We start from the raw sequence: 25,045 nt of genomic DNA, 5'->3' as shown, positions 1-25,045 counted from the left end.
GCATCCATGTTAAAGGAGGAAGTGGCGGTATGGGGTATCCAAAGTTTGGTGGTGTCGGTGGAAAAGGAGGAGATGTTTATGTGGAAGCAATTGCAGGTATGAATAATTTTATATAACTTAATGCTGGTATATTTATTTGATAAGAATTTATGAAAACATTTCAAATCTTGGTACTTAATCTGTTTCCCTATTTTAAGTTGAAACTTATTAATATTGTTTACTTGTAAAAGCCAAATTCGTTTTCTCATGCCATAATGGTCAGTGGACATGACATCTAATTAAATACAGTAAGTTAGACCTTTTCCCACCAGGGTAAATCCTTCACCTCATCCAACAGCATCGCTGCTTTTTTGGTGTGTGTGTCATAAAGCTATGTGCGTGCTTTCATATTCTTTTGCTTCCCAGTTGGTACAAGACTCGAGCAACACATTTTCGTTACTAATTTTATTGTGTTCTCATGGGGACCAGAAGAGTAGGAAGACCCTGACCTACTTGGATGAGAACTGTGAGATGAGAGGCTGAAGATGAATGGAGATTTGTAGTGAAAGAGCAAAAGAGGTGGTAGATTTCACAGAGGCACTTTGCGTCACTAATATTAAGAGGCAATTATGATTATAAATGGTATTCACTTGATTGATGAAGTTGACTCCGTAACCATATGATGGTCATAATTAACAGTATACTTAGATGTTGGCAAGCTTTGAAAATCATCTAGATATTCCTGGTTAAAGTTGAAGTCTAATTAGGTTACAGATACTATATGTTAACTTTATCAAGGGCTGCTTTAAGATTAATATGGCTAAAGAGCTTAGGAGCAATCATCTGTATGTAAAATATATTCTTGAAGTAAAATAAAGGAAATAAATCATTGTGTGGAACAAGGCTAAGTAACAGACTTACAGACTTACGGTGACCACACCCTTACCACAAGGGTGAATCCCATTGACCATCAGCTCAGGATATCAGAGCGACAGAGGGGATTGGCAACTCTCAAGAAAAACCAGAACAGCCATCGCATAAATGACAGCACAACGAGAAGAAGTTCAGAAGACTGCTGGGCCTTGACCCAGGCTAACATCCCCAAACATCTCTTGAGAATGGGCCACAGAAGGGCCTGAAAGTACTCGAGTGTGGAGTAAAACTAAATGTAAAATACATAGAAGTAAACAAGTTACAAATTGAATTTGTGGGGTTCTTTTTCAATCTACAAGGCTAAGTCTTAAATAACTGCATTGACTACATAGCCATTAATCTGTTGTAATCCTGTATTGGGAGTTCATCCAACATGCAGAAATTTCATCTACAAATGGAGCCCAAAAGCAAAGTGTGATCCAGGTGTAGTGAAAAGCTTCTCCCTGTTGTAGAGGAGCTCTTCCAAGTGTCAATCATAATTTCCTGGGATGAAAATAAGACAGTTTCTTGATTTTTGCCATGGAACATCAAGTCATGATTACTATATGTTATTTATATTTTATTGATTATAAAATTGACTTTAATTTGAATATTTTCAGCTTGTATAATTTACTGATTCTGTAGGAAAGACAGAAAATTCACGAAATAAATTTTGACCAACAGAGCAAACATTGTCAAAAACTTTAAGAGCAGAGCCAGAGAAACGTTGGCTAGGTGGTGTGGGTGGAACAGTCGAAAAGTACGGATTCTGGAGAACCTGGTGAAGATAAAATTGTCCCAGCCAGTTCCCCTAGGCACAGCAATCAGTTGGACAAATTCAGAACACTGGGTATGTTATCAGTTTATATTGAATTGAATTTTGTGTAAATAATTAGTGCAATACAGTGAAGAGGAGCCTTTTCAGCAATTTGTTCCGACACGGCATACAAACCTTCGGTCCTTTTACAATAGGAAGGTACTAGCGGCAGCTGGATAGGTCGTAAGCTTTCGAACTAGGGGTTCGGTAGTTAACTGCTTGTCCGACAGGCCGCGGCGCGCGACTGGGAGGTAAACAAATCACTTTTGCTTTCGGCCTGCTGGCGTGTAGACGTGTATCATCGCTCTCTGCCCCGCTTGCTTCATCGTCGTTGCTTTCGCATGGTTGTGTTTTTTTCTTTTTCTATTTATCTAGTGAAACTGAATTGTAAGTACAATCATTTCATATTTATTTCCATTGAATCAATTGTGAATTAAAGGATCTTGGTTTCTCCACCGCCCTCCGATACCCGAGTGCCGGGAACTGAAGGGCGGGGTAAGTGCGGGAATTCATTTTTCCAGAATGATCCTCGTATTGTGTATGCTCGGTTGCCGAGGGCGGGAGAGCGCTCGCTCCGAGCTTATATTTGGTTGAAAATGTGTAGATGAAAATCATAAGTAAGTGGCCTTTTCATTTATTTATTTTTTTTTTTCCTTTTTTTTTTTGACCTGTATGCTCGTTGCCGAGCGAATGCGCTCGGCACGAAAACTTATTCTGTATGGAAGTGGAATCGCAAGTACAGTATTCTTTTTCATTTTCATATATTTTATTTTGATTGTAGCAATACTCATTTTGGATCAGTTTCGCTCTACCCGGAAATTGATCCTTTCCCCTTTTTATTTGAATGAAGTGAAATCGCAAGTGCAGTTCTTTTCATTTTCATATTTTATTGAGATTGCATTATTTACTTGGATCAAATGTTTCCGCTATTCCCAGGGAATTGATTCTTCCCTTTTTATTTTGTGTATGAAGTGAAATCGCAAGCGCAGTATTCTTTTTTATTTTCATATATATTTTGATTGCATCAATTCATTATGGATCAAGGTTTCCGTTCATAATCGGGAATGGATCCTTTACCCTTCCGCTCGGTACCGAGGGCGCAAATGCGCTCGCTCCGAGCCCTTATTCATGGTTGAACGTGAATCGTAATGCAAGATTCTTTTTCATGTTATTCCTTTATTATTGATTGCATCTATATTTATTTTGGTTTCAAGTTCCGCTCAGTCAGGGAATTGATCCTTATGCCCGTGCATTCGGTGCCGAGGGCACGATTGCTCTCGGGCTTCTTTTTATTATTGTTGGGTACATGGGTGCTGTGCGGGGGTGGGAACGAGAATCCCTCTACCCCCCCCCCCCCCCCCCCCCCCGCTAAGCTCCCACAGATGGCCCTTCCCCTTCGGGGGGGAGGTTATCTGGGTTCTCCTCCTCGCCCGATCCGTCGAGCGCGGGAGAGGGCGCTCGGTGCCCGATGTACAATTGTATTCGGGTCTTCCGCTCGTTCGGTGTGGGGCTCACCCCCCCGCGCGAGGGGACTTCTCCCCCACTAATCACTACTACTGTTATTTCCGCAGGTGCTATTGCCACGAGGGTGGACCTTGGTGAGGTATGGGCGTCCGTCGATTTGCAGGGCGTGCCTAGTGTCCAGGGCGGCGGTTCTATGTCTGGGCCTGCTGCGGTCACCCATGGAGTGGTGACCACGACAACGATATCGACTCCCGGTGACGACGTCCCTCCTCACCTGGTGTACTCGCCTCACGTGGTAACAGTCTTGCCTACAGCCGCTGTGAAGTGCCGTTCGCCGTACCGAGAGGGGGGCGTGCCGCCGCCGCTCGTGGTTGCCGCGCTGCCCGCGACCACACTTCCGCTGCCTAGAGCTCGCCCCTGGACCTGCCGCCGGTACCAGGATGCTGGCTGCTGCTTCACCTTCCTGTGTTTCCGGTGCTGCCTGCAGTACCTGCCGATTCTTGTGCTGACTGTCCATGCATTGCTGCGCTGGCTGTCCCTGCCGTTGCTGCGCTGGCTGTCCCTGCCGATGCTGTGCTGGCTGTGCCTGCTGTTCCTAGATGCCCATACCTGCTGACGTCGTCCCTGTTCGTGTGGTACTACCCCAGACTTTGGTCTGTCTGTACAGGTGCGTCCCGGGACCCTGTGGCTTCGGCTACAGCAGCCCCGGCTCCGCCCTGGATAGCAGATCTTACGTCTGTCCTGAGGAAGCTGACGAAGAAGAGGAGGAAGGTGTCGTCGTCGTCGTCTTCATCTTCTTCATCGTCGTCGGCTGCCGCCTCTTCCCCTTCGAACTTCTAAGGCTTCACAGCCGAGGAAGAAGAAGGTTGCCTCCTCCCTCCTAAGAAGTCTCCCTCGGGAGCTTCTCGGGACCCGTCCTCACCTCGGTGGGACGGGAGTGGGTTCCTTACCGCTGGTCCTCCTGCTCCTTCGGGAGCGGGGCCCGTCTCTTCTTCCGCAAGGAAGAAGACTAAACGGGGACCAGAGGGGTACCGGCTAAACACCCGGTACTTCCTCGCCTGGTGGGTCAGTGGGTTCTGCCACTGCATCAGGTCCGTCTCGGCCTCTCGTTCGCGGGATGGTACCGAGTGTACGGTCGCCTACCAGCGACCGTGCAGCCAGGAACCAGACCCTCTGAGTCCGCTCAGCGTCAGGTTCACGGCACGGGGCGGAAGACTGGTGACAGCCGCTCACAGCGACTCTCACCAGACCAGCTCTCGCTCTCGCGGCGACCAGCTGGCTACCCGGGACGTGACGGTACACGACCGGCCACGGGCTGAGGGCTGGGAAGAGGTCCCCCCCCCCCCGTTCGCCGGTGCCAGCCACGGCTGGAACCAGCGACGTGACGTGCCGTGAGGACAAGCACCGGTCTCACTGTGACAGTGGAGCCTGCAGGTCGCCTGACCCGTCGCTCTCACAGAGAGCGATCGGATACGGCAACCAGCACCAGCTCGCCTGACACTCGAGATCGGGGCCGCTGTGCTCAGTCCAGCCGTTCTCCACAGCGAGGACGGTTCGACCAGGCCTGCAGCTCGATCGCCACCGCGGGTTGACGATCGCCTGCAGCCCTCCAAGCCTGCTGGTTCTGCCAGCGAGCAGACGGGAGGGAGTCAGGTCTGCCTCTCCCCGTACCTTCAACCTCCTCGGGTTACACCGGAAGGAGCGAAGGTATTGAGGAGTGATCGTGAGGGGTGCGCCCCTCATGATCCCACCACGACGCCCTACGTGCCAGCACGGTTCTTGGACCGGCCAGGACGTATGCGCAAGTGGATGGAGAAGACCGAGAGGGCTGTCGCTGTTCCCCCTTCTTAGGAGGAAGGTTCTCGGAATATGCTCTGTTCGAAGGGCTTAAACGGTCCTACTCTGCAAGATGCTGTGACTTCCGAGATCCAGAGGAACTTTGCCGAGGTTATGGCGCTGATTCGTCAGCACAACGACCTCGGGGAAGGATCGCCGCTCCCAACCAGCAGAGCCACGTCTCGGCTCGAGTCGTTTTGGGGCCCGAGAGGGAACCCAAATCGACGGTGGGTCTGCCGCGATCGGAGCTTGCCGACTGTGTTGAACCAGGTAGTCTCGTCTCCGGACAACAAGGCTCTCTCAGTTCTGGCCGGTCGAACTAGCTACTTCACTCCTCTACTGCGACAGAGGCGTTTCTACGTGTCTTCAGACACCGTATTTGAATACCCCCTTCGGTCCTCCTGAGAGGTTTCGACCTCAACGAGACTGGAATGAGTCGGACGGACGGTATCGGCTCTCTCCTGTCAGGTGTCGATCAGCCCCACCCAGACGACGTTCACAGTGGCGGCAGACCCTTACCTACAGTATGAGTTCGTAACCCTCCTCGGGGAAACGTTTTCTCCTGACGATACGTTTTCCCAGGCTCTGAGAGGCCATCGCCGTAAGGCGATGGCTGCTCCTTTTCTTCTCCAACTGCTAGTTCCGCTGGGAAGGCGAGCCAGTATCCAATTCCCTCCCCCATTCCCTCTCTCCTTACGGCTACGAGGGAAAGGGGAGGGATCCTACAGAGATTTCTCTGTAAGATCCCACGTTATGGGGCTGCGCTACCGGGGGGACCTTCGGGTCCTACCTGACGTAAGCCCCGGTCGTTGAGGAGGGATCCTGCCCCTTTCTCGATTTCTACGGGAATCGAGAGGTCCACCAGCCGATATCGTTTGATGAATTCGGTGGGGGGTTTCGCAGAGTGCTTAGAATTCTACGGAATTTCTAGCGCACTCAGAGTGTTCGAGTTTTTTACGATCTCCAAACACTTAGGCGAGACCACGGTCCAAAGTGAGCGAGAATCCCCGATAATTGTTACACGATAATCGGGAACCTCGCTTATGCTCGAATTCCTGTAATTTCTAGCATTTGGAAGAAGACTGCTGCTGAAAGAAGAGTATCACAGTAGGCGATTAACCTGGAATAGAGAAGAACGGACGAGAACTTCCAGTTTGGCTTGAACTATCGTCTTCGGTATTCTGTTCACCATTGAAGCTTTCCTTTGGGAAAGACTTCTCCTTCACTCTCTTGACTAGAGAACGAAGGCGGTCGATCTCCAATCCTTATTCTCATTCCTCCGAGAGGAAGAATTTAGGATGGAGGTCGTGGTACAGAACCTACAAATATACTACGTATATTACCCTCGTGACATGATTCTTTTAACAGTTGAATTGTCCGGGGGGTAGGCGCATACCGTAGTTAACTCCTACGGTTTGTGACCGAGACGAATTGTATCTTTAATTGAACTGCAACTCGGGGTTGCCTGCAACCTCCCAGCAGTTATCAGTTTCGATTTTAGATACTTGGTATTGTCATGACAACACCAAATCAGCTTTGTATTTACCGAAATCCGTTTTCGTTTTAAATATAATTGCTCGAGCGTATTCTTTATGCTCGATGGTTCTAGCCGAATGCATTCCTTCGTGGAATAATGGATTACCTGGCAACTCAGGATGACGAGTCACCGAGAGCTACTGCGTATTGAGCTGCCTGATAGCAGCTCAGTATCAGCTAGGTCTCGGAGATGCACGGTCGGTTACGTCTCTCTCTCCCCTGGTTTGATTGACTACCGAACCGTATCTCTGCCCAACAATCATGGACTTAGGTCTCTGATTAACGGGGATTCTCGCAATAATGAAGGACCATCTACTGCTGTTGACGCTCGATTTCATCGCCTTCGACATTGCGAGAATTTTCAACAGAGATATCTCTTGGACTCTGTCATCTTTCGGTTTACCGCACGGTAACAGAAGTCTGTACTAGTCTCCCGCTGCATCGCACCGCGATAATGCGAATGATTTTTGCAGACATCTGAGTTTGTCTTCAAAATATCTCGTATTCGTAGGTGTGCAATTATTCATTGCTCGCCCCGAATTAACAGATGTGTCAGAAGACATCGCCTACTCTCCGACCTGACAGCTCTACTCCAAATGTTCAGCCCATGAGAAGCAGTTCTTCAGGCAGTATTCCCTGTCTCTTCATTACTGAAAAGCGCTCCGCTTTTATTGCAACTACGATCCTCACGGACAGCAATGAATAGCGGTTAGCGTTTCTCAGTCTTTGTAGCACAGGTTCAGAATCTTGAGAATCCTTCTCTCGGTTCAGCTGTGAAGACGTAGGTGCTTTTTCTGTACACCTTCGTCTTCAACGACAACATAGTTGTGTCTCCTTAGCTGAGAATCAACTATACTATGGAGATACCTTGCCATGAGGGACCTCGGTCTCTAGAAGGCATTGACTTTCGCCTGTTGGGCACATGCCTTAAGAGAATCATCACCTCGCCTTCTGGCATCGTGACGAACAAATTATTTGTTTAGTCTCTTGGCATAACCCTTTTAAGGCGAAGGTCACGTGACTTGCTCGGATGCTTGGACAACTTGCCTCCTTCCAAACGCAGTCAGTCGGCAGCTGTCAGAGCTCCCGAGTCAGTTACGAACTACGCTGTTGACTTAGTTCTGTTTGTTACAAAGCAATCATTACTTCGTTTTAATAGCTTGTCACAGTACCCATACCATCGACACCCACCATTGAGTGTCGGTGTCCATATCCACTACCGAGAAGAAACTTCACTGCATGGGGATAGGAGAATGTGAGACACTTCGCTGCAGACCGATAGACCAGTATGGGTACAGGACATCACCAAAGTCGAGAAGAGGGATAGGTCATACGACCATTCCCTTCTTTTCCTCTGAGGTAATTGCATGACTTTTCCTGCGAAGTCAAGCATCCAGGGGATGGGATTCGTTGACGCTCGATTTCGTACCGACTTCGTAGCGAAGACTCAGAACCCTTCGGTTCCTGACGATCGGTTAGAGTCCTTCACAATCCCCTCCCTAATGGATGCTTCACCGCCTTCGATGCGAAGGAGATGCTGCTTTGTCCTGTGAAAGCGCGACCGCGCTTTCTGAAGAAAACTCGACATCCCAGGCTGAGTGTTGAAGACTCTTCGTCAGCACCAAGATGACCTAGAAGTACACTCCTCGAGTTACACAAGAACTTCTCCGTGGCGCAGGTACTGAAGGCAGGGGGTCTGGTACAACCAGACCACTGGCACCTCCTTCTACCTTTTGGATATTGCCCACAGGTCCTTGGATCGTTTTCCTTGGGACCCGTGGTGGCTGCTCAACACGTTGTGTAGCTAACCCAGACCCTAGCAGGCTGAAACGCATCGAGTCCTGGTGTGACTGTAAGAATAGATAAGTGATGAGAGAGTGACTGGCTTCTCTTCCTATCTTTTTCTCCCCCTCTACCTGTGGGTAGAGGGATACGGTCATCACCTTGCTGGATAAGGACGAGATGCAGGTGAGCTACTCGACAGAGCCCCATCCTATCCCTTTCACTAGGGATGGGAGCGAATATCCACCACTTCCTCCTACAAGTGGGGGAAATGTGGATGCCAACAAGAGACAAACCATAACTTTATGTTTGCCTCTTGCAAATAGGAACTTGTTCTTGTTTGCTGGTACGAAGAGATACGCTTGCCTCTCTCTTAGTACTTGGTCCAGAGGTCTGACCATTGATCCTGCGGTGCACACCCCGATCAATCGGACAGAGGCTTGGATCCCTCCCTCGCTCTTACGACCAGGGAGGCATTCCAAGTTGGGCGAACACCAGTCTGTTCACAAAAGACTCAGATTCCTCCCACCAAGAAGTGAGTCTTCCTATTGTAAAAGGACCGAAGGTTTGTATGCCGTGTCGGAACAAATGACAATTTGTCCAAAAATTGCATGTTTTTCCTAACTATACAAACCTGAGGTCCTTTTACACATAGTCCCACCTCATGCCACCCCTCACTCTGCAGTTTTTGCTTGGGCCAAAAAGCAAAAGTGATTTTGTTTACCTCCCAGTCGCGCGCGCGCGCCTGTCGGACAAGCAGTTAACTACCGAACCCCTGTTCGAAAGCTTACGACCTATCCAGCTGCCGCTAGTACCTTCCTATTGTAAAAGGACCTCAGGTTGTATAGTTAGGAAAAATGCAATTTTGGACAAATTGTCATTTTTCCATTGATAGTTCGTAGCCTTTTCGATATATCGAGTATTATGTTTTAACAGTTTACTTGCTTTTGTTTACCTCCTATTTATATAGAATTAGGAAGGTGAGGAAGTGGAATTAGATATAAAATATATATAACAAGATTTATAGTCAGTACTATACAAACAATTGCTTAGCAAGTTTCCCAAATCTTGTCCCTCGTCAAGTCCGAGTGCTAAATTCCAAATTACGATAGTTAGTTAAATAATTAAAAGTGTCGGTTACACATCTATCTTCATTGTGGTTTTGCTTTTCACTTGACACCATCAGTTTGGGATTTACCTTATAGTATACATCATTCTTTACTTCAAGATGATGGTATTTGTATTTTCATTTGTTGTTCAAAAGGGTTGATTCATTCAAGGAGAAATTTTTTTTTTATTTAAGATTTCTAATTAGGAAATAAAAATGTTTTTGTTTCTACTTGATATGCAAATCATCAGTCGTCCTTTATATTCCAGGAGTTTACTTGTTTCAGCGAAGCTGGGGGAAAACGGCCGTTAAACTCTTGAATAAGGTGGTTAGCAATAACTACTGCCTGGTAGGCGGAAATACCAGCTGCCCAGATATAAAACATTCCAGTTTGTTCATGAAACTTACCTGTCAGATATATATATAGCTGTATTTTCCGAAGTCCGACAGAATTTAAAAAACTTACGACACACGTAGTGGGAGTCAGGTGGTTAGTACCCATTCCCGCCGCTGGGAGGCGGGTATCAGGAACCATTCCCATTTTCTATTCATATTTTTTCTGTCGCCATGTTGTAAACAAACTGTTTGCAGCACCTCCGTCTCGATTTAGGAAACTTTGGCTACTTGAGTATCCCTATTGGGTTTTTTTGGTATCTGACTTTGGATCGGTGGCTAGGCACACGTTATTTGTGGATTTAATTGATTTTGGGCTTTGGTTTCTCTTTGAATTAAGATGTCTGGGACTAGTTCCGCTAGCGCCAGGTTTGCTCTAGAAGTGAATGTAGAGGGAGGCTACTGAAAGCATCAGTAGACCCACATACATTGTGTAAAAGTTGCAGGGAGCATGATTGTGTGTATGAGGATCGCTGCAAGGAGTGTGCATGTCTTTCAGATTCTGAGTGGAAGGCATATGAGACCTATCTTAGAAAGCTTGAGCGTGATAGGGTTAAGAGGTCTTCCTCCAGGAGTGTTTCAGTAAACAGGAAGTTAATGTTTCTCCTACTAACCCTCCTACTGTAGTTGCTACTCCTAACCCTGTAGTGTTGCCTTCGGGCCCTGAAACAGTGTCTGTAGAGGGCAATGCCCTTTCTCTGATATTGGAATCGATTCGTAATTTAGAATCGAAAGTGCTTGCTTTAGAGAGCAAAAGTGAAGGTGCTAAGTGCAGTGACAGTGCCCCTTGTGTAGTGGAGAGTGCGTCAGATCGGCCCCATTTCGCCTCTAGGCCGGGACCTCTGCTGGACTCCCAGGTTTCAGGGAGAGAGCATGTCGAAAGCTGAAGGAGGGTTACGGGGAACCCCCACCGATCTGACGTGCCTTCGGCAGTATCTGTTGATGCTACCCAGACTGCCAAGGAGCGTGCGCGTGCACGCCTCCTCAAGGAGTGCTTTTCTTCGTCGGAGGCTTCCTCCCCGCGTAAGGGGTGGAGCTCTCAATCAGTGTCACGCCCATTGAAAAGGAGCGTTTGTGATTGGGACACTTCACGTCCAGGTTTTTCGCCTGAGTAACGATCTTCGCCTGACAGCGTCTTCGCAGCTTTCCCGCTGCAGAAGAGGAGTAGAGAGTCATCGGACGATGACTCTTATGAGCGCCCCAGTCGCTCCAGAGTGCGTGAAGAGGCGGTTCCTGTGAGAAGGAAGAAGGCGTCCCCTCGCCCCTCGCCTTCTCGCAGGATCAGCCCCTCCCCTGATAAGGAGTCTTCTCCTACCGAGAAGATTCTTCGCTCTCTGCAGCAGCAGCTTGCTGATGTTCTTGCTAAGAGAGAGACGCATCCACGTCGTTGCAGGAAAGACGACAGGCTGCCAGTGAAGAGGTCGAGACAGTCTCCCTCTCCTTCTCCTCGCTCGTCTCTCTCTCCCTATTCGTCTCCCTCTAGAGTTCGTACAGCTCCCCAGCGGCTCTCTAGAGGACGTGATGAGTTTGTTTCACGCTCTTCTCGTGAAGCGGTATTACCCGCTCGTACGCTTGCTACCTGTCAAGAGCGCGACGTGTGTTTGGACGCTTCGGTGCAAGTGCAGCGTGAACCTGACGCTCGGTCGGACGCCAGGCGAGCGCCAGTGACAACCAGGAGTGCACCTGTGGACGCCAAGCGCGCATCAGTGGACGCCGAGCACGCTTTAGTGGAAGTCAAACGCGCGCCAGTGAATGCCAAGCGCGCGCCAGCGGACGCCAGACGTGCGAGAGTGGACGCTTCTCGCGCGCCAGTAGAAGCCAGGTACACGCCAGTGGACGCCAGGCTCGCGCCAGCTGACGCTCAGGTGGACGCGGATGCAGTAGCTCTTCGCCGTCCACGCATTTTAGAGGATTCGCTCCAAGTTTCTTCGCGTCTTAAAGAGACACGCAGAGTTCCCGTCTCTTCCCTTTGCCGGCTCAATGGTCTATTGGACATCATAAGGAAAGGTTATCAAATCCCGTTCCTAAAGTCCACCCCTGCTGTCTTCGACACCCAGGGATATGTCACCCTCTTATCGAGGGGAGAAGCAACAAGTGCTTTACGATCTGCTCGATCAGATGATCGTAAAAACAAGCGGTGGAACAGGTCTTCGACCTTGGATTCTCCGGTTTTTGGGTTTTTACAACCGACTGTTCCTGGTGCCGAAGCAGTCGGGGAGGGTGGCGACCGGTAAACTAAGATGTCAGCAGCCTAAACCAAATCTTGTCATCAAGCAGAGGTTCAAGATAGAGATGCATCAGTCAGTGCTTGGAGCTTTAAGACCGGGCCGGGATTGGATGGTGTCACTAGATCTCCAGGACGCATACTTTCACGTCCCCCATCCCATCCCCCAGTCAAGGAAGTACCTGCGGTTTGTCCCTGAAGGGAAGGTACGTATTCCATTCAGGGCACTCTGCTTCGGTCTAAGCACGGCTCCGATGGTGTTCACCATCCTTATGAAGAACGTTGCGATGGTGGCTTCATCTTGCGAAGATCAGGATCTCCTCTACCTGGACGACTGGCTCATTCCGAGCCTTCTCGGAAGAACCGGTGTCTGAAGGAACCTTCACACGACCTAGTCGTTAACGAAAGTCCCTGGGGTCTCTGGTAAACCTCGAAAGTCACATCTGACCCCTTTCTCAGTCCTTAGTCTATCTGGGGATTCAGATGGACTCAGTGGCTTTTCAGGTTTTCCGTCCCAGGGGCGACAACTACAAATACCTAAGCAAAGTGGGTCAACCTTTCTGGGAAAAGAAAAAGCATGCTCGGTGAGGGGAATGGATGAGTCTGCGGGGGACCATTTTCCTCACGGAGAAGTTTGTTTTTCCCTAGGGAGGTTGCACCTCAGACCACTTCAGTTTTCTTCCTGTCAAACAACTGGAAGCGCGGGAGAACGACCTAGAAGTGATCTTTGTTGTTGACAGAAGAGGTTGAAAGAAACACTAAGATGGTGGTCAGAATCCACGGAAGCTTGCAGAAGGACTTTCACTCAAGCTTCGGAACCCCGACCTAGTGTTGTTCTCCGACGCGTCTTCCAAGGGGTGGGGAGCAACACTAGGGGGGAAGGAAGTGTCAGGCACCTGGAGGGGGGAACAGGTGTCCTGGCACATAAATCTCAAGGAAATTGCAGCAATTATCTTGTGCTCCAGTTCTTTCAAGAAGAAAGTCTCCAACAAGGTGGTGCAGATCAACTCGGACAGCACCACAGCCCTGGCATACCTCAAGAAACAGGAGGAACCCACCTCTTGGGTCTCTGTTCATCCTTGCGAAGGAAATCCCTGTTGTGGGCGAGGTCACATGAAGTCACTATCCTGACGAGGTTCGTATCAGGAGTGGAAAACGTACGAGCAGACCTTCTCAGTCGGCAAGGTCAACTGCTGCCGACGGAATGGACCCTCCATCAGGATGTATGCCAGAGGCTATGGAAGTTGTGGGGATGTCCTCTCGTGGACATATTCGCAACTTCCAGAACAAGGAGACTTCCGCTGTACTGCTCACCGGTTCTGGACCCAGGAGCAGTAGCAGTAGACGCCCTTCTTTGGGACTGGTCGGGACTAGACCTATACGCCTTTCCCCCGTCCAAGATCCTAGGGGAGGTAATGAGGAAATTCGCGGCATCAGAGGGAGCGAGGATGACCCTAACCGCCCCCTTCTGGCCGGCGGCTGACTGGTTCACAGAGGTAATGTGCTTCTTGGTAGACTTTCCGAGGACTCTGCCCCTAAGGACAGATCTACTCAAACAGCCCCACTTCGAGAGGTACCACAAAAACCTCCCCGCTCTGAGTCTGACTGCATTCAGACTATCCAGAAGTTGGCCAGAGCGAGGGGTTTTTCAAGATCTGTGGCAAAGGCGATCGCCACTGCAAGGAGACCTTCATCTCTTGCAGTGTACCAATCCAAGTGGGCTGTTTTCAGAAGTTGGTGCAGGAAGAAGGGCATTTCCTCCAACCTCAACCTCTGTGAGCCAGATAGCGGACTTCCTTCTTTACCTGAGGGAGGAAGTTAAATTAGCGGTGCCTACGATAAAGGGCTACAGGAGCGTGCTTTCTGTAGTCTTTAGGCATAGAAGGCTGGATTTGGCAAATAACAGAGACCTTCATGATCTCAGATCTTTTGACTTCAAAGGTTCTCAGCCAAAAGTACCATCTTGGAACTTAGACTTAGTTCTTAAGTTCCTTGTGTCAAGCCAGTTTGAACTGCTTCACTCAGCTTCGCTTAGGAACCTGATGAAGAAGACCCTTTTCTAACTGCTCTGGCGGACGGCGAAGAGAGTTAGCAAGATCCAGGTTATAAGCAAACATATTGGGTTTAAGGATCACAGTGCTGTATGTTCTTTGAGCCCTACGTTCTTGGCAAAGGATCGTGGGATGTGAATCAGAGAGAGTCCTGTGCCCTGTCAGGGCTCTCAAATTCTATTTAGAAAGAACTAAGGACTGCAGAGGCCCTTCTGGTAACTTGTGGTGCTCTGTTAAGAAACCAGATCTTACCCATGTTGAAGAACGCCCTTACGTTCTTCTTGAGGAACACTATTAAAGAAGCCCATGCCACATGCAGTGATAGTGACATGAAGCTTCTAAAAGTGAACGCCCACGAGGGTGAGGGCTATCATGACCCTCGGTAGCTTTTCACAAAAATATGGCACTCAGTGCACTTTTTGAGTGCCACATATTGGCGAAGCAATTCGGTGTTCGCTTCACACTACCTGCAGGAGGTGAAAGCAACATACGAACATTGCTACTCGCTAGGACCATACGTTGCTGCAGACGCTGTTTTGGGGGCAGGAGGTAGCACATCATCCTATCCTTTAGTAGGTTGAGGATTTTTGGAGTACAGTAACTTACCCAGCGAATAGAATAACTTAGCTATAGACTCGGTCGTCCCCCCCCGACAGAATTTCAAAACTCGCGGCACACGCGACAGGTAGGTCAGGTGATCCACCATTCCCGCCGCTGGGTGGCGGGGTCTGGAACTATTCCCGTTTTCTAAGCCATAATTTCTCTGTCGGTTGAACGGACAACACCTATTGTTCGTTCCTCCATCTTGGATTTCAACTCGTTTGACCGAGAATTTGGATTTGGTTTTTTGGTGACGTATTCTGTTTTTTCTCTGGCTTGGCATACGCTTATTGTGGACTGTTTTTTCGACTTTGGTTTTTGACTACTCTTTCACGATGTTCTGGAACGCTAAGCTTCACCTATGTTTAGAGTTTGCAGTAGGGAAGACTGTAAGGTTAGGCTGCCTAAATCGGCATTAGATCCGCATAGTATTTGCGCTAAATGCAGGGAGAATGAATGTTCTTTTATTAACACCTGTGTGGAATGCGAGAACCTTACGGAGCTTGAATGGAAGGAATTATCATCATATGTTAGGAAGCTTGAGAGAGATAGAGTGAGGAAGGCTTCAGCTAGGTCTCTAGTAGATCTTGCTCCTTAGAACAAGAAATTAACTCTCCATCTAACAATTTTCCCTTAGCCTCAGCTGCTTCTCCCCTGTTCTGAATCCAAAGATTCTTCATCAGAGAGGGAAAATGTTAAAGCTTCAATTAAGAAAAAACTTCAAGCTCAACTACGAGCTCTAAAACCAAGGTAAGAGTGGTGATAGTGACTTGTGCAGTGTCCCCAGTGCAGTGGTGGAGGGGGCGTCTGACCGTTGGTTCCTCATTGCTCCTAGGCCTAGACCTCTTCCAAACTCCCAGGACCAGGAGGAGGAATGTCGAAAGCCGCAGGGAGGATGCAGAACATCCCCAACGGTCAGGCGTCCCTTCGCAGATCCTGTTGTTAAGTCCCAGGCTGCCTCGGATTGCCGCAGAAAAAGGCGTCCTAAAGGAGTGTTTTTCGGCCTCAGACTCTTCCTCTCCTAAACGAGGATGGAGTTCGGCCTCCCGTTCGCGCCCTTTGAAGAGAGCCTGGAAGGCGGCCTAAAGGAGACGCTGCTGACTCCAGCCCAGAGCGTTTTCCCGAGGATTGGCCTTCGGGACCTAAGAGGACTAGACAAGAGGAGCCTGCTCTTCAGGATCCGACCAAGAAGTTTTGGTTAATCTGCAAGAGCAGTTAGCGTCGCTCGTAGGCTCTTTTGCTAAGGACCCTACAAGAGGAAGGATGTTCTCGCTCCCTGTTAAGAGTTCCGCTAAGCGTCCTTCTTCGTATAGGAGAGAACTCTCACGATCTCCCAGGGCGTTTATCGCCTTCATCAAGGGGACTCGTCGGATAGGAGTTGTTCTCCTGAGAGAAGAGCCCTTTCGCCCTATAGGCTGGCTTCCCCGAAGCGTCCTCTTAGACACAGCGCATCGAGCAGAAGCCTCGATCGGTTTAGCTACAAGGAAACCTGAAAACCGATTTAAGTATCAGGATCCTTGGGTCTTCAGGACCAGGAGCCAGACAGGCGCAAAGAGGCAGCAAGACGCAAGAAAGGACGTCAAGAGCCTCTTAGAACGCTGGATTCAGGACGTCCCAGGATTCTGCTAGAAGGCAGGAATCAGGACGCTATGAGCCAGGGACGCCATGAGTCAGGGGCGCCAGGAGTCAGGGCGCCAGGAGTCAGGGCGTCAGGAGTCAGGGCGCCCAGGAGTTTAGGACGCCAGAAAAAACAGGACGCCAGGAGTTACGTTAGGCGTCAAGTGTTAGGGGCGCCAAGAGCCTGTTAAGCGTCAGGAATCAGGACGCGGGGATCTTTTCAAGCGCCATGAATCAGGACGCCAGGAGCCTAGCAAGCGCCACGGAACCCGGAGAAACCTAGGACAACAAGAATCTAGTAGGCACAAGAGTGTTGCCGACAGGCAGAAGCCTCACTCTTCGTATAGGAGTGCTAAATGTTCCGCGCTCCCCCTTCTCGGGTAAAGGAGTTTCTTCTCACGGGGGGGAAGAGCCAGATCACTCCAAAACGATCCTCCTTCCTGTAGATCAGTTGGATCAGGTATCGGAAGACAAAGAAGAGCCTGTAGATGTAGCAGTTTCGGACTACAAGAGACTTCTCTTTTGCTGCTAAAGGAGTTCGGAGACTCCCTTCATCCTGCGACCCTCCTTCACCAGGATCGTTGATGTCCAGCACTAAAGCTCTCAAATCATCTCCTTCGTTTAAGATGCGGCCCGCGCTTTGTATGAAAAAGGCTTTGAAAACTTTTTCAGAGTGGTTGACTTCCAGAAGGGAAGCGGGCAAGACGTTTTTTCCTGCCCTCCTTCCAAGTTAACAGGCAACCAGGAAGGTGGTACGAGACCAAAGAACCGATGGGGTTAGGTCTGCCTTCTTCCGCGGATGCGGATTTTGCGTCCTTAGTGGACTCTTCTAGGAGGAAGTCGTTGCTGTCTGCTAGGCGACTTGGGGCAGTGTGAGCTGACCACCTTCTAAAGGGCCTCTTTAAAAAACCCTAGAAGTCTTCAATTTTATGGACTGGGCGTTAGGAGCATTAGCGAAGAGAGCTCAGGACAACGGACTTTGTTTCCATGGAGGAAACTTTCGAGCGTCCCCCCTGGCCCCTTTGCCCTGGACAGAGCGGTCATGGACGGTTCTGTGGAAGTTGCCTCTCTTTTTGGAACGGGAGTTTTGAAGAAGAGATCTGTCTTTAGCTCGTTCTTAGCAAGAGCAGTATCACCCTTGCAAAGGACATCTCTTCTTTTTGCTCCTTTATCCCCGCACCTTTTTCCACAAGAGACGGTTAGAGAGGTTTCGAAATCTCTTACGGAGAAGGCAACTCAAGATCCTCCTCAGCACTCAGCCAAGAAGTTTAGGCCGCAGTGCCGATAGAGAAGAAAGAGAGACCCTCTTTTGTTCAGCCCTTTCGAGGCCTCCTCTTCTAGAGCCCCTCTTAGAGGTCGAAGACCAGAGAGAAAGAGTAGACCATCTAGAAGGTCCTTCGGGAAGTCTAGATGAACAAGCAAGTCCTCCAGACGAAAGTAGGCGCCAGGCTACTCCACTTTGCCAAAGTCTGGGCGCAGAAGGGAGCGGACTCCTGGTCCCTCTCTATCCTGGAAAAAGGATACTTAATCCCCTTCAGGGAAAATCCTCCCTTGACGACAACTCCAAGGGAGTTAACCGCCAGATACTCGGATCCGTCCGAAAGCTTGCTATGTTGCAAGCAGTGGAACAGATGATTTCCAAGGAAAGCGGTAGAACTGGTTTCAAGATCTCCAGTCCCCAGGATTTTACAATCGGCTATTTTCTGGTACCGAAAGCATCGGGGGATGGAGACCAGTTCTAGACGTCAGTGCCCTGAATTTCTTTGTCTTGAAGAAGAAATTTTCGTCCAGGGGACTGGATGGTGTCCCTGGACCTTCAGGATGCGTATTTCCATGTGCCAATTCATCCGGCAGCAAGGAAATATCTGAGGTTCATGTTCCAAGGGAAAGTGTTCCAGTTCCGAGCGATGTGCTTGCGGACTTTCGACTGCCCCTCAAGTCTTTACGGACATCATGAAGAATGTAGCTTATTGGCTACATCTGGAAGGGATCAGGATCTCGTTATATCTGGACGATTGGGCTAATAAGAGCCCAATCGGAGAAAAAAATGTCTGGAGGACCTTTTAGTGACTCTAAAGTTGACAAAGTCCTTAGGACTTTTAGTAAATCACGAGAAATCCCATGCTGACTCCCCCAGCAAAGTATTGTCTATCTGGGGATTCAGATGGATTCTCGGGATTTTCTAGCGTATCCTTCGCAGGAAAGGAGAGAAACGCTTGCCTAGAAAAGGTGTCAGTCTTCTTTAAGGAAAGAACATTGTTCCGCGAGGGAATGGATGAAGCTTGCTGGGGACCCTCTCCTCGATGGAACAGTTCGTTTTCCTTAGGAAGACTTCACCTACGACCCCTTCAATTTTATCTGAAGAGAAGTGGGATTGGAAGTCCAAACAATCTGGGAGAGACTTTTCCAATCTCGAAACGGATCAAGGAGAATATCCGTTGGTGGTTAGATCCACAGAAACTAAGCAAAGGAATCTCCCTTCACTTACAGAACCCGCGCCTAGCGTTGTTTGCAGACGCCTCAGATTCAGGGTGGGGGGGAGCGACCCTAGGTTCGCAAGAAGTGTCAGGCATTTGGGAAGGAGAACAAGTGTCCTGGCACATCAACAAGAAAGAGCTAACTGCCATTCATCTAGCTTTGGTTCATTTCGAGGAACAGGTCTCAGGTCTGGGATTCAGATTCACTCGGACAACACAACAGCCCTCGCTTATATAAAGAAGCAAGGGGGGACGCATTCCTTTTCCCTGTACGAATCAGCAAAGGATCTGCTGATTTGGGCACAGGAAAGGAAGATCTCTCTCCTCACAAGTTTGTACAGGGAGAGAAAAAGAAAAATGTCCGGGCAGATCTGTTAAGCAGAAAAGATCAAGTCCTACCCACGGAATGGACTCTCAATCCTCAGATTTGCCAACAAACTGTGGCATCTGTGGGGAAGCCCAATATGACCTGTTCGCGACCAACAAGAACCACAGATTAGAAACCTATTGCTCCCCGATCTCGGATCCTCAAGCAGTAGCAGTAGACAGCTTTCTGCTAGATTGGAACGGGCTTGGACGCGTACGCCTTCCCTCCTTTCAAGATAGTAGGAGAAGTGTTGAGGAAGTTCGCTTGCTCGGAAGGAACAAGAATGACCCTCATCGCTCCCTTTTGGCCGGCTCTCGATTGGTTCACAGAGGTGCTGGAGTGGTTAGTGGATTTTCCAAGATCGCTTCCACTAAGGAAACGATCTTCTCAAACAACAACCCCACTTCGACAGGTTTCACAAAAAACCTCCCCGCTCTAAGTCTGACCGCCTTCAGACTGTCGAAGGACTTGTCAGAGCAAGGGGCTTTTCACGAGAAGTGGCGAAGGCTATTGCAAGAGCCAGAAGAGTCTCCACTTCGAAAGTATATCAATCGAAGTGGGAGTTAGTTGTTTAGAAGATGGTGTAGGGAAAAGAAAATATCTCTCCAGTACCTCTGTAACTGAAATCGCAAATTTTCTCCTATATTTGAGAAAAGACTGTAACCTGGCAGTTTCAACAGTGAAGGGGTTACAGAAGTATGCTGGCCTCCGTTTTTCGACAAATAGAGGAATAGATCTGACAAACAATAAAGATCTTCATGACCTTATAAAGGTCTTTTGAGACCACGAAAGAACATGTAATCAAGAAGCCTAGCTGGAACTTGGATGTGTCTCAAGTTCCTAATGTCGGAAAAATTTGTACCGTTCTCACGCAGCTTCGTTTAGGGACTTAACAAGAAAGTCTTTATTCCTTTTTGCGTTAGCGAACAGCCAAGAGAGTGAGCGAGTTGCAAGCTTTGGAAGGTAAAGTGGGGTTTAAGAAAGATTCAGCGATTTGCTCCTTTCAACCATTTTTTCTAGCGAAAAATGAAAATCCCTCAAAGCCTTGGCCAAGAAGCTTTGAGATAAAGGAATATCTCATTAACAGGGAGAGAACTAGAAAGGACTTTGTGTCCAGTCAGGTCACTCAAGTTCTACCTGGAGAAGAAGAAGTTGCTGAAAGGTACAGAAGAAAGTCTTTGGTGCTCTGTAAGAAGATCTAAAAGAGCGATTTCTAAGAACGCCCTTACATTCTTCATAAAAGATGTAATAAGGGAAGCTCACCTTAAATGCGAAGAAGAGCATTTCAAGGTTCTCAGAGTGAGAGCTCATGAAGTGAGAGCCATAGCTACGTCGATGCATTTCACAAAACATGGCCGCTTCAGGCTCTTATAGAGTCGACATTTTGGAGATGCAATTCGGTGTTCGCCTCGAATTACCTAAGAGATGTTAAAATTTCGTACGAAAAGTGCTTTGCTCTGGGAGCGTATGTTTCGGCGAATTCAGTGCTGGGAGAAGGGGCTGAGCTAATCCTTCCTATTTTAGGTTAAGGCTTAAATTTATGTTTATTGGTGGTTGTTTTTTATTGGTTAATTGTCAGAGGGAATAGGGACCCTCTTACAATTCATAGATTGTAACAAGACTAACATGGTCAGGTGATCGGGATTGGCTTCAGTGCTCTTTGTGATTGTTTAATAACCTTAACTCTGTCATGTAAGAGGGCGAGTCTCCATTGATATACAAAAGGTCAAGGCTCTACCATGTAAGTGGGTCAGCCCCCATTTGGTACGATCCAGTATAGGCTCTGTCGCGTAAGCGGGCTAGCCCCATTGACACGATCCAAAAGAGTTATTCAACCATAGGTTCATTCCTCGTTGAAACTCTTGAGGCAAGCAGACTCATCGACAGTAGTCATGAAGTCTTCAGCCCAATAAGTAGGAACTATGGATTATGTTATCCAAGAACATAGGTTGTTTTTTCCCTGTTTTTTAATGTATTTAGTTAAGTATTATTTTGTTTTTAGCTGTCTCTTGCCCGCCACCAAGGGTGCCAATCAGCTAAGTATATATCTGCTGGGTAAGTTACTTGTACAAAATGATATTTGTTAAGATACAATAAAGTTTTGTACATACTTACCTGGCAGATATATACGATTAATGGCCCACCCAGCCTCCCTCAGGAGACAGGTGGAAGAGAAATTATGGCTTAGAAAACGGGAATAGTTCCAGACCCCGCCACCCAGCGGCGGGAATGGTGGATCACCTGACCTACCTGTCGCGTGTGCCGCGAGTTTTGAATTCTGTCGGGACGACCGAGTCTATAGCTAAGTATATATCTGCCAGGTAAGTATGTACAAAACTTTATTGTATCTTAACTATCATAATATTGTGTGTTTTTTTGGTTGTGGGGTCGACCGCCTGGGGCGGATCCTTCCTTTAGTCTAGTCTAGTGGGAACCTTTGGTAGACTAGGCCAGATGGTTTTATTACTTCTTGGCTTCTTCCCCTCATTGTATGGTCAATGGTCTAGTCACGTCGTGGTCACGCCCCCGTTGACAGATCATCTGGAGTGCACCAGCTATATACCGTAGGTCTCTACCTCGCTGGCAACTCTAGTAAAGCAGATGCAGACTTGGGTGACAGTAATCACGAAGTCAGCTATGCTAACAGGTAAGGAACCAAGATATCAATTATCTGCATATATATGTTTCCTAAAATCTTCTATTCTGTCTACTCCCACCTCCAAAGGTGGGATTCAGCTATATATATAATCTGACAGGTAAGTCATGAGCAAAATGATAGTAATGATACAATAAAGTTGTTCATACTTACCTGGCAGATATATATATTTTAAGTACCCACCCACCTCCCCTCAGGAGACAGTGGAAATAAAAAATATGAATAGAAAATGGGAATGGTTCCTGATACCCGCCTTCCAGCAGCATGAATGGGTACTAACCACCTGACTCCCACTACGTGTGTCGTAAGTTTTTTAAATTCTGTTGGACTTCGGAAAATACAGCTATATATATATCTGCCAGGTAAGTATGAACAAACTTTATTGTATCATTACAATGTCATTTTGCTTTCGACCATCATGCAATGCAGACGTGTTTTCGTGAGCTCTTTTAGTCTTCCTAATGTAAGGGACTGATGGTTTGTATATCTTGTCGGAACAAATCACAGTTTTTTCAAGTGTAAATTCTAGATTTTTCCTAACAATAAAAACCTGAAGTCCTTTACACATTAGGCCCACCTCATGCCACCCAACAATCTAAAACCTAGGCCAAAAGGCAAACTGTAATATTTACATCTGGGCAGGCGGGAATGAGTATTCCCACCTTCCGGACAGTAGTCATTGCCTAACCACCTCGTTCAAAAGTTTAAGGGCTGTTTTCCAGCTTTGCCGAAGATAGTTCCTAAAGTTCCTAATGTAAAGGACCTTGGGTTTGTATGTGTTGAGGGAAAAATACAATTTACCCTAAAAATTGTGATTTTGAAAGTCTAATACTATTACTTTCTGAGGAATTATTTTCAGTTTTACTTTTTTACAGGTTTGTTTCTAAAATACAGTACAGTGTATGGTAAATTAATCTAGACTTTCTTTAAGGTGAAACCAACAAAATTGGAGATAAAATTCTAGTGGCCAAGGGAGGAGCCGGAGGTTCGCCAGCTAATCAGTTTAATGGTCAGCATGGACAGGTGTGTATTCTAGCTATTTACTGTAAAAATTTTCATTTAAATCGCCATGGGATCAATTGATGGGATTGTCTGGAAATATGTTTTGTTATAAAGAATTCATTTTTACTTATTAGATGTTAATCTTAAGTCAAGACGGAATAGTTATGTCAGTGACTGGAAAACTTAATAATTTATATAGGCATATGCTATATTTTCCCTTACCTTTGGGTAAACAACCTAAAAATAATAATAATTTTCTTGTCTAACAGGCTCTTAATCTCACATTGGAACTGAAACTTATAGCTGACATAGGCCTGGTAGGATTCCCAAATGCTGGAAAGTCAACATTGTTGAAAGCCATATCCAGAGCCAAACCAAAAATTGCCAGCTACCCTTGTAAGTATTAAAATATGAAACTTCATAATCAGAGTAAATATCATATCATTATTTAAGGCAAATATTTTGATGTACAGGGCAGTCTACCAAAAGTTGTTTATTCCAGATGAGAGGATGATGGTAAACATTAGAACTGCTTAGCCTTATATAGTACAATATGATGAAAGGACTTAACTGTATACACATGTTTCAGTTCATTACTGACAGAGGTAAAAGCTTACATAGAATAATAATAATAATTATAAATTTTATTTTCAGCCCAAGGCCATATACATGGAATGTACAAAAGTACAGACAGTAGCATACACAATCTAGATATGTGCATAACATGATAAAGAATGAATAATCGGCAATATCCACACAGTTGCTGAGGTAGTTTAAAAGATAGTAATCATAATAATGGTAATAACAGTAATATTGAAAATAGTTAAAAAAGCAGTAAGAGTTACAATAGTTAGTGAACAGATTTTATATCACTTAATTCCAACTAGAGACCGTAGGTGGTTACAGTAGTCAGGTCCAGAGGGCTAAATTCAAAAATTGAATGTAGAAAAACTCTAATTTGATAGTAGGACATACTTTATCACTCTTATTTAAGGCGAGAATTTACCCAAAATTTGCTTTCTGAACAGAAGTCTCATATAAAACATGTTTTCATTATATAGAGCAGGCATCAAATGCTGTAGATTTACCAAGCAAACCTTCACAGAGCAAAGTCCGTGCATAAGATAAAAACCATTACGTATTTCATTGTATTTTTTTACATCTTGAAGTGTGATTAAGTCATCTATCAAACTAATTTTAGTAGTTTGAAAATATTAACATTGTTAAAAAAATCTTAAATCTTAAATCGCCTTGTTTGTGTCAATTCTTTTCTTAGTAAATTAAATTTCACAAAGATTTTAGTATAACTCTTACTATTAACTTCTTGCTTACTTCCTATTAAACAAAAAGGTTTTCATCTTTCTAGTTACAACAATACGGCCAAATATTGGTATTGTCGAGTATCCTGACAAAAGACAAATAAGCATAGCTGATCTTCCTGGCCTAGTTGAAGGTTCTTGGGCTAACATGGGAATGGGCCACAAATTTCTCAGGCATGTTGAAAGGACAAACCTACTGCTGTATATTGTAGACATCAATGGTTTTAAAATGGGACCTCAATATCCTCACCGAACACCAATAGAAAATGTAATTCTTTTGAATAAGGTAAGAAAAGAATCGATTACATCATTTTTGTAACCAATATGATGTAACTCCAGAATGAATGCAGTGATGACAGCCTTCAGGCTACAGTCTAGAATTCTAACCCACTGGTCATTAACCCCTTGTGGACAGGTAACATACATAGTATATGTTTTACTTTAGCTTTGGGAGGATTACCAGGTATATTTAGCACAGACTGTGAGGGGTTAAGATGTCATTTTGTACAAGTAACTTACCCAGCAGATATATACTTAGCTATAGACTCGGTCGTCCCGACAGAATTTCAAAACTCGCGGCACACGCGACAGGTGAGGTCAGTGATCCACCATTCCCGCCGCTGGGTGGCGGGTGGGCTGGAACTATTCCCGTTTTCTAAGCCATAATTTCTCTGTCGGTTGAACGGACAACACCTATTGTCGTTCCTCCATCTTGGATTTCAACTCGTTTGCTGAGAATTTGGTATTGGTTTTTTGGTGACGTATTCTGTTTTTTTCTCTGGCTTGGCATACGCTTATTGTGGACTGTTTTTCGACTTTGGTTTTGACTACTCTTTCACGATGTCTGACGCTAAGGCTTCACCTATGTTTAGAGTTTGCAGTAGGAAGACTGTAAGGTTAGGCTG

General features: G+C 46.9%; 1 protein-coding gene across 1 annotated transcript; it reads left to right on the top strand.

Moving 5' to 3' along the window:
• On the top strand, positions 1-24,519 carry LOC135214968 (GTP-binding protein 10 homolog). The gene is made up of 4 exons (XM_064249463.1): positions 1-96; positions 22,751-22,842; positions 23,091-23,217; positions 24,188-24,519. The coding sequence occupies exons 1-4, from the start codon at positions 30-32 to the stop codon at positions 24,457-24,459; spliced, it is 558 nt and encodes a 185-aa protein (XP_064105533.1). The 5' UTR covers positions 1-29; the 3' UTR covers positions 24,460-24,519.
• The last annotated feature ends 526 nt before the right edge of the window (positions 24,520-25,045 follow it).

Source organism: Macrobrachium nipponense, chromosome 46 (assembly GCF_015104395.2).
Source record: "Macrobrachium nipponense isolate FS-2020 chromosome 46, ASM1510439v2, whole genome shotgun sequence".
Taxonomy (NCBI): domain Eukaryota; kingdom Metazoa; phylum Arthropoda; class Malacostraca; order Decapoda; family Palaemonidae; genus Macrobrachium; species Macrobrachium nipponense.
Note: the sequence above shows the minus strand (reverse complement) of the source record. Positions and strands in the feature narration are given on the sequence as shown.

Excerpts from the sequence above, each read along its gene's own strand:
- LOC135214968 (XM_064249463.1), top strand. The coding sequence starts at position 30 with ATGGGGTATCCAAAGTTTGGTGGTGTCGGTGGAAAAGGAGGAGATGTT. Across the intron at positions 97-22,750 it reads TTATGTGGAAGCAATTGCAG|GTGAAACCAACAAAATTGGA; the intron begins GTATGAATAATT and ends ACTTTCTTTAAG. Across the intron at positions 22,843-23,090 it reads TTAATGGTCAGCATGGACAG|GCTCTTAATCTCACATTGGA; the intron begins GTGTGTATTCTA and ends CTTGTCTAACAG.